Source organism: Ailuropoda melanoleuca, chromosome X (genome assembly GCF_002007445.2).
Source record: "Ailuropoda melanoleuca isolate Jingjing chromosome X, ASM200744v2, whole genome shotgun sequence".
NCBI classification, from domain to species: Eukaryota; Metazoa; Chordata; class Mammalia; order Carnivora; family Ursidae; genus Ailuropoda; species Ailuropoda melanoleuca.
The window spans coordinates 75,764,004-75,778,090 of NC_048238.1; the positions used below are offsets into that span (position 1 = coordinate 75,764,004).

The following is a 14,087-nucleotide window of genomic DNA, read 5'->3' on the forward strand; positions in this document are numbered from 1 at the left end:
GGAGTATTGTTCTGCTCTTCTGGATAATAACCTACTAAGTCATCCTGACTTCTAATGCCAGTGTGTTGTTACCAGTTCTTGGACAGTGGATGGTTCCTTGATCTCTTAAATACGACCCAAGATCTACATGGTAAGATCTACCCCTATTTCTTACCATCTTACCATGGGGGGCCGGGAATAACAATGTGCCCCTATCACCTACCCTTCATGCCAGTCGGGGTCATGTAGAAATTTAACTGGTCTTGCCCCATTCTATGCCCTGATCCTTTAGCGGTAGCTGCATGCCACTGATTTTTAATGTGCCCTCCTGAGGCCCTGTCCATCCACAGAGACAGGGAGCTTGGCATAGCATTGGAATCACAAGGGGGTTACCCCTCCTTGTTGATGTGTTCAGTGTGCACAAGGCTGTGTTTACAACAATAAAAAGACTGGTGGTAGTTTCACTGAACAGGAGTCTAGGAATCTGTCCCAATGAACCTTCTTATGCAGCTGGGCCACACATGCTCCCCTTAGCACTCAATGACCCAAGGCTGAGACCAGAAGTAACTGAGCCTGGTCCACATCTACATGTCTACCAAGGTCCTGCAGGTAATCTCAGTAGCCTGCTCAGATGTTTACGGATCCCTTATTGCCTAACCCAGGGAGCCTCCCTCTCCTCCTCCTCCCATTTAAGCTTTCTTAAGCTGCAGGGAAGTTGGCAAGCTATCCTGGTCTCTCAGACAATCTAAACTTCCACCAAAGCATTTCAGTGAAGGCAGCCCCACCAATGTCTGTTTGAAGGCTGTATGATGTGCACTCCTTCTATCTATCACCAGCTTCTCTGCTGCCTTCTGAAATAACATCTCTAGCATCAACACAAGGGCAAATGTTTTTTCTCTTGCCTCATGGTAAGTTTTCAGAAATGTGACCTTCATGGTCCTTTGCCTTTTCCATACTATTGAATACCTGTTTGAGTGTCCTCAAGAAACCCAGCCAGGCTAATGGAGGCATTGTTAGTTGGGGACATGGATGACTTCATATGCAGGTCCCCTCAGGCTTTCAATCCAACTCTTTCTTTTTTCCGCCTCAGATACCTGCTACTCACAAAGCATCTCAGTGCTGTACTCCAGCCAGGCTCAAAAGCCTCTCCACCAGAGCTGACACAGCACTCACAGAGAGCACCCTGAGTTTCGGTATCCTGTAGTTTTAACAAAGCCCTAAGCTGTATATTCCAACATAACTGCGCCCTAGCTCCCCTTAGCGGGGCTCTCTCTGTCCTTTCCTCATTTCCCCCTTCCTATCCCCAACTCCAGGGTAAGAGTCAGCCTCTTTAGAAATTCAGTATCTTCAGGAGAGAGTTTACCATTTTTTGTGCACTCTTATTGCCTCAAGTGGTTCCCTAGGAACCCAAAAGATCTCCTGCTTTTGTACTCCCCATTTGCACTTTCTTCTGTCATGAGCATCCTTTCAAAGACACTATGTCTTTCCTAACCCCTCAAAACCACCTGGCATTACTTCAGTGGTATACTCAGCAGAGTTCTCTAGGATCTCCAAAGCAAACATGGCTGTATGAGGACCTGCATCTATTCTATGACACCCATCTTTTAGCAGTCTCAATGCCATTGCCTTGCAAGTGCCCAGTGGTTCAATTCTAGTTCTGAAAGGTTGGTAAGGTCAGATTGTAGATGGTCTGAAACAGAGGTTCATATACAGAAGCACATTAAAATCAACCGTTGTGCTCTTAGAGGATGTGCTGGGGATGCTACAGTATCAAAGGCCCCCAAGTAGCCACCTGACAGCTTCCTCCCCAAGAGGAGTGATTTTTTTTCTCTTGCAAGAGTTTCCTTTCACGATATGATGAGAACCCAAGGAGTAAGTTTTGGGTAGGCTGGCTTTAGGATGACTTCTGGGCAGTGCTAAGATTCACAGAGTCCTGACCTGATTAAATATTTCATCAAAAGTTGGTCGCTGTTCTTCAGCTTCAGCCCAGCACTGCTTCATCAGCTGGAGACATTCTGGAGGGGCATACTCAGGAGGAACCACTGGTCTGTACACAGGAGGAGGCTTCTTAAGTCTGTCTATGATTTCTGTCCAGAAGTAAGAAGAGAAAGTTTTATAAATCATAGAAAGAGCACTAAGATTTGACAAAGATCACTGAGTTTTAGCAAAGAAAGAGGTTAACCAGAAAAAAAAACATCAAAGAAAGTCCATCTCCTTTGCTTTCTCCTTAAGTGGCTTGAATATAAGTTGTCTCTGAGCAAAGAAAGTATTAGTCAATTGAGGAGGGGACAAGAAATTAATCAATTGGGCTAGTAGTATCATTTAGGGACAGCTTTATCCTGCATTTAGGTTTCAGGTTTTAGATGTGAACTATCTGATGTCAATTCTTAACACTACACCTTCAATGATCTGGCTCCCTTCACCAACCGCCAAATCATCTAAACTTCCCAGTCCCCACAGTAGACTCACTTAGCCCTCCCTGAAGGCCCAGGCCCAGTCCAGAGCCATGCTGTGAGCCCTGCCTGGCCCCTAGGAAAGAGGATTAAGAACTCCAATAAATAGTTCAAGACCTTATCCAGATCCTCCTAACTGCTTGTCCTTGAACTCCACTTTCAGTGGAACATTTACTATGCATCAGACTATGGGCTAACAACTTTGAATGCATTCTTTCATTAGATTCTCACTACAAACAGATGAGGTAGAAACCCTTATTTTTATTTTACAGAAGGTGAAAATGAGGAACAGAGAGAAAGTAAATTGCTCAAAGTCACATGGCTAGCAAGTGACAGAATTTGAATTTGACCCCAGGCAGTCTCAATCTACTATATTGTCCTACTTCCAAATGCCTCAGACTTCAAATGGGAGTTCCAAAACTCCCTATTCAGACCCAAAAGCCATTAGTGACTGAGAAGTCCAGATCAGGCTGACTGACAAAGAGTGAAAACTCCCTGGAAGTGGGAGAAAATAGTTAGCCTTCAATGTCCTCAGCAACCCACACTGTAACTCAAACTGTTCTCTCTGCTTCCAGCCTAGCCTTCTGCAAAACATTCTCAAAACATGAATTTGGCCACGTCCCTTTCTTGCTTAAAACCTTTTCACGACTTCTCATAACACACAGGGTAAAATCTAAGCCCTACCTCTTCAGCTCATTTCTTATCCCTACCCCCCTCCCCACAGCCCCAACTCCAGCAGGCGCCAAACCTTGCTTGCCCCACCAGTGTGCCCTTCCCACCCCTACATTGGCTGTAACACTCCAACAGTTCTGCTTCATACAATAATAAGTGTCCCCTTGCCTCCATGAAAGAAGGGGAGGTTGTTGCCTCTGACTTCTCAGCTCCTTGTTACGTCACACCTCTGCTCCTTTAACCCAGGTTGGCCTATACATTCCAGTGCCCTGCTCTTGGTGGAATAGATTCCATGTGAACCAATCGCTTGGAGTGTGACTGTCCTCAACCACTCTCTGGTAAAGGGAGTACTTATCCTTTTACCAGAACACCGTTGAGTTGAATGGGTTACCTTTCCACTTAGGCCCAGCATAATTCATGCCCTCAAGGAGCTTATAGTCCAATGGAGGAGCTAAACAAGGACCAAAAATATAAGCATTCTAGCAGACATTCCACACAGGTAAGGACAGAGGGGCCACCTGGCCCGCACTGAAGAGGTCAGAGAAGGCTTCCCAGAGGAGTGACAAAAATTGGACGAGGCAAAGTGCGGAAAAGGTGAGGGCATTCCAGGGACTATGAACAGCTCTCTTGAAGGCACAGAGGTAAGAGAGACTGTGGTACTTTCAGTCATGTGGTTTAGCTGGAGTGTAGGGAGTGACAGGAGATAAGCTTAGAGAGGTGGCTAGGGGCCAGATTGCAAAAAGCCTTGTATGTCATGTGAGGAATCTGGGCTTCATTTGACAAGTGATGGGGAACAGTTAGGGAATTTTGAGTAGAGGAGTGATATGGTACTCTGAGTGGGGCAAAAGATAGATAAGTATTTTGGTTTTCTTTGTTTTGTGTTGTTTGCATTTTTTATTTTGAAATAAATTTAGACTTCTGGAAAAGTTATAAAACTAGTATAATAGTTGCCTGCATACTCTTCACTCAGCTTCCTCTAATGTTAATAACTTATATAACCATAGTACAAAGGAAATTAATATGGATACATTACTATTACTACTGTTCTAGTCTTTATTTGAATTTCATCAATTTTATTCCTAATATCACTTTTCTGTCCCACAATCCAATTCAAGATCCCATATTGCATTTAGTGATCGTGTCTCTGTCTCCTTCAATCTGTGATGGTTCTTCGTTCTGTCCCTGTCTTTCATGACTTTGATACTTTTGATGAGTATTGGCCAATTATTTTACAGAATGTCTCTCATTTGGGGTGTGTCTGATGTTTTCTCCTAGGTAGACTGTTACGCGTTTTTTGCAAAAATTCCACGAAGGTGCCATTGTGCCCTTCTCAGTGCGTCACGTCAGGGAGTACATGATGTCAATGTGCCTTGATCACTTGGTTAAGGTGGTGTCTGCAAGATCATCATCCTCTGCTAGTAAACTTATTATTTTTCAACTTGTAATTACTAAGTATCTAGTGGGTTCGTACTCTTAGAATATGCAAATATCCTGCTTCTCCTCATACATTTGCCCACTGGTTTTACCATTCCTTGATGGATTGTGCCTGATAGGCAATCATTCTGTTGAAAGATGAGGATGAAAACCTATGGCATGTCACAGGGAAAGTATGGAAGGACCTTGCCATCCAGGAGCATCATGAGGGGCAAAGAAATACCTGGCAGGGAGTGTCTCAAAGTAGAGAAGGCTGCTAAAAAAAAATCCAACATAGGTCCTGTAGGTCCTTGGTTTATGTCACAATTTGGAAAGGGCCAGTTTCTTGGGTTGGGAAACTTCTTCCAAATGCCTAAATCTGTTTGGCTCTGAGTCGCACCTTCACATAACACGGGCTATTTGCAGGCTAGCAGGCAGTTAGCACAAACACATAACTGTGTTCACTCTTCTGGCAAATTACAACAGCCTGGGTTAGGCTGATGATCTGGGTCAACGTGGACCCCTGGTGGCCTTTTCTCACCTTCTGCTTACCTTTGGCAGGCAGATCCATCATGCAGAATGGGGTGCCCCGGACCATCACTTCTTGCATGATGATGGCAAAGCTATAGACATCTCCTGCAAAAGAACCTAACCTGCTGCCCTTTGGGGCTCTCAACAGTTCAGGGGCCGTCCATAGCAACTCTGAAAAGAAAGCATTGTGTAATGAATGCAGGGAGGATTAACTGACAGCATTTGCAATGCCCTCAAGTGTTCCAAGGGTGCTGTTTCATTGACTGCTTTATATCTTTATTAGACAGACTGGCAAGCTAGTGCCCCCACCCCCGGGTCCAAATCTATGAATCTAAGAAATTGCGTACAGAGAAAGCACACTACTCTTCGCACTCCAGGACCATGCAGGCACACACAGCAGAGGTGTGGGGCAGGGTAGAGAAGCTCAAAGTAGAAAAACTATCTGGCACTTGCTTTCTTGTTCTCTTGAGCCTGCAAGTAGCAATTGGCAGGCTTCCAGGGAAAGGCAAGTGCACAGCCACTCTGGTTGCCATGGATTTGCTATTTGCTGAGATCTATATGTGTCTGGTAATTTGATTGTGCTGGGGCTCAGGGATTCACAAGTTGCTTTCTCCAGGTCTTCTCTAAGAGGATTAGAGGATCTCCAGGCCTCCTCTATCCCTCACAGAGCAAAAAGATGCAACAATTCTTTCAAGTCGGTTCTACAAATATTTATTGAGGGTCTACTATGTACTGGGCATTATACTAGGTGCAGGGATGGCACCAGAGATGAATTAGACCTTGCCTCTGCTCTTGTAGAGTTCACAGAGCAATGGCAACACAGACATGTGAACCCTCTAACTGCAATACATGGCAGAGCCACTTAAGAAATATATAAAGAAATACACATTGGGGTGCCTAGGTGGCGCAGTCAGTTGAGTGCCTGACTCTTGGTTTCAGCTCAGGTCGTGATCTTGGGGTCATGAGATCGAGCCCCCCACCACCCATGCCCATCAGACTCCTTGCTCAGTATGGAGTCTGCCTGAGATTCTCTCCCTCTTCCTCTACCATTCTCCCCACTCATGTGCCCCCCCATCTCTGTCTTAAATAAATAAATAAAATACACATTAGTAATAGAAATGGAGTAGTCAAAAGTTGGAGGGAGCATTTTACACAGAATCATATGAAATTGCCATTTCTGTGTGTTATAAATGGTTGAATATTGACAATTCCATGAGGCCCAAACAAAAAAAAAGAGAGAGAGAGAAGAGAGAAAGAGAGAAAACTGAGGTGATCAAATTAATCCAGGAAGGCTTCCTGGAAAAGTTAGATCTTAAAGGCGCTTGTTAAAAAGGTCAAGGATGCAGTTTCCTAGAGCTGAGAGGGTAAGGGCTTTGCAGGGAGAAAGAACAGTACGTGCAAAAGAACAAGAAGTAGAAAGGAGCAAATTGCAGATGGGGGTGGTGGTAAGCAGATTAGCTTGGCTGAAGAGAAGGCCTCTGTTAAGGAATAATGAGAAATGAGAAATGGGGTTGATGAAGTGGGGGAGGGAGGGTGGCTAGAAGAATGAGGGCAGAAGGTGAGAGGCCCTGAGAGGCAAATGAAGGCATTTGCAGTGAATACAAAAGGCAGTAGGGGTGCGGGAGCTGGAGAGGGATTTGATGAAAGCTGTGTTTGGAAGATTAATCTGGTAACCTGCACAAACTGGATTGAAGGAGAGAGACTGGAGTCAGGGAGACCAGCTAGGAAGTTATTACAGTAAGAGCCGGAGGCGAGGTGAAAGGGGCCTGAATGGGGATGGGGGAGGCAGCAGCAGGACAGGGAACAAGATACACAGAAGGGCTCTAATGGACAAGGTAGTGACAGGGCTGGGGATGGACTCAATGTGCTCCTTGGAGGGGAAAGGTTTGGAGTAAACAAAGGGTTGAAGTCCAGAAAGGAAGGCTGGAGAAGAGTGTCTGCTGAGGGTGGGGGTGGGGTGCTGGCTAACTTTTCATCTTGTTAACTTTGGGGTATTGAGAAGGGAGCCCAGGGGACAAGTTCCTGTGAAGCAGGAAGGAGGATGGAAAGGTCAGCGATTAATTTGGTGTGTTAGTGAAACCCAGGAAAGAGAAACTTACCCTGGAAATTCCTATTTTGAGCCAATCCTGATCAAAATGGTGGAACAGTGAATTCTAGCCTTACCCCCAATCATGTACTCATCTTCTCTCTTTGTCCTCCAGGTGTCCCCAGCCTTTGTCACACACCACCTCCCGCCCCCATGAAAGTCTCTGATACACTCACTATAGTGGTTTTTCCTTTATGTCTTCTTGCCTAGGAGGACTTATATTTGCAAAGAAGACCCAAAGAGATTGACTGTTACTTTGGTCAAAGGAATGCATTTCTGACTGTAGGATTTCAGGAATACATTTCTGATATGGTTTGGAGGGGAGGGCAGGAGGGTTATCTCAGAGCAAGAAAAATGCAGCTGTTTCTTCTGCTAGCCTCTCTCCTACACATTTAAAAGCACAAGAAGGGAAAAGAGGACAAAACTCTCCGGTAAAAAGCTGGGTGATTAAATACAATCATTACCAAACAGTATTTTCAAAGAGCACTTACATGTATGTTGTTAATGGCTAAAATGAGGCTTTATCTGCGCTATACTTAAGTAATTGAAAGCGGACAGTAATGAATACACTTACAACCCACGCCCATTTCCCCATTCCCACTCTAGAGCCAAGTAAGAGCCACTACCTACCATTAGACTTGAACTCTCAGGAAAACTAGAAAAATTACTTTGGCTTGCTTTGCATCTGCTGATGCCAGTACTAACTCTAAGCCTTGCTGTGGTGATAAAAATCAAATGTGGAGAGCCAGTGTGGTGAAGTGCAAAAGAACAGAGAGCTGAAAGTCAAGAGACAGAGGTTCAAAATCTTAGCTTGGTCACTAAGTCCTTACTGAACTTCAGCTTCCCCATCTCTAAAGTGGAAGTTGAGCCAGATGATTTGCAAGAGCCTCCTAATTATAAGGCTCTATTAGCCCTCTCATCTAAGGAGGAAGCAGCAAGTTTCCTTATTTCATTTTATTTCATCATTTCACCAATTCACCAAACATTTATTCTGCCAGGTACCGGGAAAGACACTGAGGGAGGCAAGTGTCATGGAAAGTCTCTTGTTGAATCAGTGGTATTTAAGTTGAGCCCTGAAGAAGGAGTAGAATCTAGCCAAACTCAGAGGAGTTTATAACAGAGTGGGAGAGGAAGATTGTCCCAAGGAATGGGCACAGCATGTGTGAAGGTCTGGGGGTAAGAGAGAGCCTGGGGTAAATAAACAACTGGAAGGAGTTCAGCACTGCTAGAGCCCAGATGGAGGGGAAGTGATTAAGCACGAGAGGTCCACAAGGCCCACACCACACAGGGCTCACAAGCCATGTAAAGGAATTTGAACTTTATCCTAAGAGCAATGGGAAGCCATTCAGTGAATTTGGGCGCAGGTCTAAAATGATCAGATTTGCAGTTGAGAAAACTGGCTCCAGCTGCAGTGTGTGAAGAATGGATTGAGCATCCAAACTGCCATCGCAATTCAGAGAGTGAAATGAAACAGTAAGAAGGAGAGACAGAGCAAGACACAGACAGGGTACACACACACACACACGCACACACACCCTATCCTTTCCACGCTGCACTCTAAGACCAGAGTTTCTTAAGTTTGCAAGTTGCCATCCTGTGAATTAAGTGGAACTCTGGGAAGCTGGGCATTGTGTTTTATCTTTTATAGATGACTCATATTGACAGGAAGCGAAGTACTGGCTGATCTGCAGCTGCTGTCCCCAACATCCTAGCATTAATACCAGGCAACTACTCCAAGCTTTCAAATTGGAATTAGCCAAACAATAACCATAAGACTAAGTTAGCAACAAGAACAGGTCCACAGAAAGAGAGAGAGGGAGAGGGACAGGAAAAGGGACAGGGAGAGAGAGAAAGAGAGAATATCACATGGTTTTTGTTGTGATTACCAGGAGCTTCAAGTCCTCCAAAGCATGGATGGGCAGAGAAACAAAAATGTTATTATAAGTTGTAAGTTAGCTGCAGGTAGGGGCCAGTCTTCAAAAGACCTGAATTGAATTCCTAGAACTGCTGCTAAGTAGCTGTAGGACTTGGGCAAGTCTTGAGCCTCTCTTATCTGTAAAATGAGAGAGTTGGACGTTCAATATTCTGCAGGTTTTATAAAGCACGAAGATGCTGCCACTGATGGCTAGGCTGTCTTGTCTGCGTCTATGCATGTGTCTCTCTGTGTCTTTCAGTCTTTGTTTCTCACGTCAGCAGTTTTAAAACTTACACTGCCAAAGATTCTTTTAAAAATATACGTTGTAATTTTGATCTGTCCCTCTGTCTGTCTTTTTTGGGTTGTCTGTTTCTCTGTGTTTTTGTGTCACTCTCTCTTCTTCACCCTTGCAATGCTGGTTAAAATTTTTAATGCCCAAATTTCCTCTATGTATTTAGCTCTATTCATTCTGTCTCCTTCTTACTCTTTCTCTTTCTTCCTTCCTCTCTTCCTTCAGCTCATTCCCTCCTATTTCTCACTCACCCACTCCCATATCCCCATCTCAGATTTCTCCCGTTTCTTTGATCTGTTATGACCCCTACAGGCATTGTTTGGTGCTGCCACTAGGGCACTAAATAGAAGACAAAAACACCAAATGTGCGTTACGGGCCTGCCTACTTATTTACTAAGAAGGCCACACAGTTCTGTCTGAAGCCATCCCACTCAACCCATAGAGTATTTACTTGTGGGGAGCCCCCTCCTTGCTTCTTTCTCTCTGACAGAGATAGTGAGGGTAAGCTCTAGTGACACCCCATTCCAGAATGCGCTTTGTGGGGGTCCAGCTACCAAATTACCTTCCATTCAATCTGACAAGTATTTATTGAGCACCTACTGTGTGCCTATCGCTCAGCAAGTTCCTCCAGAGACTCCTAGGGTCTCCAAACAATACAGCCTAATCCTGCCACAGCAGGAACTCAACATTATTGCACTGGCTTTGTTCTGAAGGCTAGGCTGTGCTGAGATTACAGCCTGCAGACTTCATTCAACTCCTTTGGCTTGGAAATGAGGCTGAATTTTCAACAAAAGTGGGGAGTTGAACCAGCCTGAGGCTTTAATTCAGTGCATATTCTCGTTTGAATTTTGGAGTTACCTTGTGTGCATCAGAAGGGTATAATACATTGCTTACCTTCCGCAGAAGGTTCCTCTTGGGAGAGTCTTAGCATTTCCAAGATGTCATTAAAGCCGTAATCTGTCACTTTTAGCACAAAACGCCCATCTACAACACAGTTCCGAGATTTCAACCTCCCATGAGCAAACTCTCTGTGATGTAAGTACTTCATGCCCTGCAGATGATACAAACAGGATTTATTGAGTAACGTATTTAACTATTTTGTGCTTTTAGAGCCAATTTCTGAGCTTGTTAATGGCATGAGCTACTGTGGTCCAGAATTCAGCCCCTTTTTTTCTTATATGCAGGCAAAGCAAAACGTTGACAACAAGAATTATTTCCAGGTCCATTCCAGCTCTAAAATTTATGCTTTTGATGAAGAATCGTATCTTGTGTGTATAGAGAGAATTCTATGCTATTGGGAGATTCGTTAACATTTCAAATATAGGATGGATCCATACATATATAATTTCCAAGAATTGGAAGATTCTGATTTTCTCCCCAAAAGATCTAGCCCAACTTTCACCCACTGTTGGCAGGAATGGGAATTGGTACATCCTTTTTGGTGGGCAATTTGGCAGTGGATATCAAAATTGAAAGCATGCATACCCTGTGACCTAGGGAGTCTGCTTCTCCTCTAAAGAAATGCTTGTACATCTGCACAAGGAGACATACACAAGAATGCTCAATGCAGCTCTGCCTTATAATATTATATAATTAAAAATACAATAAATATTTGTCAAGAAGGGACTGTCCAAAAAAAAAGGGACTGTCCAAATTGTGGTGCATCCAAACTATGGAATATTCTGCAGCAGTTAAAAATAATAAAATAGATCTGTATGTACTAACAGGGAATCATATCTAAGCCATAAAGTAAGTGAAAAATAGAAATGTGCAAAACGATGTAACAGTATGTATTTGTAAAAACAAAATCTATAATGTATGTAAATACACATGAAATGAATTGCAAGGTTAATCACCAAATTGTCAGCAGTGATTAACTCTGGGGGAGGATATGAAAGAAGGCTGAGTAAATGTCAATATTTTTCCTGTATATATTTATATCATTTGATTTTAAAATTTAATTTAATACATTATTTTTGAATTAAAATAGGTAATTAAAAAGAAGAAAGCAGAATACCGCTGATCTCTGAAGCTTGCTTGGCAACTTTATATGACATTCAAATGTGACCTACAAGGACTCTATCAAATGGGTTTACTCATTCACATATAAAAACAATTCATGTTCTAGTGCAATCATCTCAGAACTGTTTATGCTGAGCCCTTTTAAGTATCTGGCTCTATTTTGTGGCCTGACACCCCTTTGTATTTGTATGCTTTACTTCTTGTGCCCTCAGAAAGTCTGCAGTCTCCAGTACTTCCAAGCCCACTCTGCAGTGGGTGAGATTTCCCCCAGGGGGTGTCTAATGCTTCCGTATCATTCATCATGGGCCTGAGAGGACTGTCATTTAGAAGCTTCTCCCTTAACTCATGGGACCTTGCTTATAGGATGAGTGGAAAGAGTACTAGAATTGAAATCAGGAGATTTGGATTCTATTATCAGCTCTGCCACTTAATAGTTGGCTGATAAATATTTATTGAGCACTTACTATGTATGGCAGATATTATATAACAAAGTGTACCTCATTTAGCTTCTCTGAGCCTCTGTAAAAGGAGGCTAATCATACTTATTTTATGAAGAATTGGCATGAGATAATGTCTATAAAGCTACCTTGAAAAGGGTTAGGCCACAGTATAAAGGTCAAGACTGTGTGGTCAATATGCAAGAAGCTCAACAAATCATTGATTAACCAGTTCAGGCCCATAAAAATGCACATAGACACAAATTGCATATTATTCCCAGGAGTTCATGGACTCCACTAAAGCCCATCCATGAACCCTCTTGACTCTCAATAGTCCTTGCCTCGGAGAATGGAAATGCTGCCTGATAGACCCTATGGCTTTCTGGTCATGCTGAGTTCCATATCTACACCTATGGTGTGCAAAGACCTATCACCTAGTTCTAGACTGAACCAACTTTTAGAAGGTGGAAACCAGCAGACGAGGCTAAGTAACACCAGAAGCCCTGGGAATGAATACTTTCCACATCCAGATAGCAGAGAAATGGGATGGAAGAAAAGGTTGCTTAAGGTGAAGAGTGCTCAATGGCAACAGAAAGTAAGGACAAATCTAGCCCTCAAATTGGGGGAAAGGGGTGGGGCAAGTAGTATAGGTGGGGCAATTCCCTTCTATATCAGTACCTTATAACAGATGTGGACAAAGGGACTATGAAAAGGGGTAGGGGCAGACCCTAGGAAAGAACGTGGAAGAATGAGATCATCACAATGATCCAAGGAAAATAAAACATTCCAAAACATTTGAATTCTAATCTATAGGGAAAATCTAAGATTTCCTCAGTCTTTCCATTAACCTTGATGAGATCCAGCAGAAGTGATGATTTAAACATCCAGTCAAGTTTCACGTCCTGATTTGTCAATATGTCTTCTAGGCTCCTTCTGGAACAGAATTCTGTCACAATGGCAAACATCCCTGAATCATAGAAGAAGCCCAATAAGGGGTTAATATTCTCATGACGCAGGTCCTTCATCTGGAAACAGAGGGAGAGAGGAAAGTTACAACTGTCCTGTCACAATTGGGGACCAGAGTTTAGGGCACATACCCTTCTCTTCATCCTTCCTATGACTGCTTGCCGTGAAAAGCTGAATTTTGTCCCCCATGATCTCCAATCCCTAACGTTAGTCCTATGATTGTTATGTTACATGGAAAAAGGGAGATTATTCAGGTAGGCCTAATCTGATTATATGAGCCCTTCAATTCAGAAGAGGAGGGAGGAGAGAAGTCAGAGAGATTCAAAGTGTGAGGACTCAACACTCCTTTGTTGGCTTTGAAGATGGAGGAAGGAGGCTACAAGCCAAGGACTGTGGTCAGCCTCCAGAAGCTGGGAATATCTCTCAGCTAACAGCCAGCAAGGAAATGGGGACTTCAGTCCTACAGCTGTACAGAACTAAATTCTGCCGACACCCTGACTGAGCCGAGAAGTGATTTTCCCCCAGAAACTCCAAATAAGAGCCCAGAATGACTAACACCTTGACTTCCTCCTTATGTTGATACTAAGGGGAGCACCCAGCTGATCCCACTTAGACTTCTGATTTACAGAACAGTGAGATAATAAATAGGTGTTGTTTTAAGCCACTATGTTTGTGCTATTTTGGTATGGTAATAACAGTTCTACTCACCAATTCCACTGTGTCTGTTGGGGGAAGGGATTCCCCACACAACCAAGCAATTTTCCAACACCAGCTGGGTGTCCTACAATTCAACTTAATTCTGACACTACCTGGAGACAGCATCAGATTCCACAGGTTAAGGGCTCAGTCCTACAAGACTGCATCCCCCAATACTTCAGACACTAGTCACATGTCCAAGTCACCTGGGCTTTTATGAACCAGCTATAGATTGGAGGTTCTAATGACCCTCACCTTGGGTTCAATTAACTTGCTAGAGTGGCTCACAATACTTGTAGAAACATTTTACTTACTAGATTACCAGTTTATTATAAAAGGATATAACTCAGGAACAGCTAGATGGAAGAGATGCATAGGACAAGGTATGGAGGAAAGTTGTGGAGCTTCCATGCCCTCTCTAAATGCATGCCACTCTGCCCAAATCTCTACATGTTCACCAACCTGGAAGTTATCCAAACTCTGTCCTTCGAAGTTTTTATGAAGGCTTCATTACATAGACACGATTGATTAAATCAGTGGTCATCCATGATTGATTCAACCTTCAGCCCCTCTCCCCTCCCCAGTAGTGGGGGGGGCTGAAAGCTCCAACCTTCTCATCAAGTGG

The 14,087-nt window shown here is 43.5% G+C and overlaps 1 protein-coding gene across 1 annotated transcript in view; it reads right to left on the bottom strand.

Annotated features, from left to right (window-relative positions):
* Nucleotides 1–14,087, bottom strand: part of GUCY2F (guanylate cyclase 2F, retinal) — a 98,951-nt gene that overhangs the window by 17,948 nt on the left and 66,916 nt on the right. Inside the window, exons 8-11 of the mRNA XM_011230841.1 lie at nucleotides 12,649–12,825; nucleotides 10,236–10,392; nucleotides 5,070–5,219; nucleotides 1,918–2,066 (exon numbers count right to left, since the gene is read on the bottom strand). Coding sequence (XP_011229143.1) covers nucleotides 1,918–2,066; nucleotides 5,070–5,219; nucleotides 10,236–10,392; nucleotides 12,649–12,825 — 633 coding nt within the window. The remainder of the gene's footprint in view (nucleotides 1–1,917; nucleotides 2,067–5,069; nucleotides 5,220–10,235; nucleotides 10,393–12,648; nucleotides 12,826–14,087) is intronic.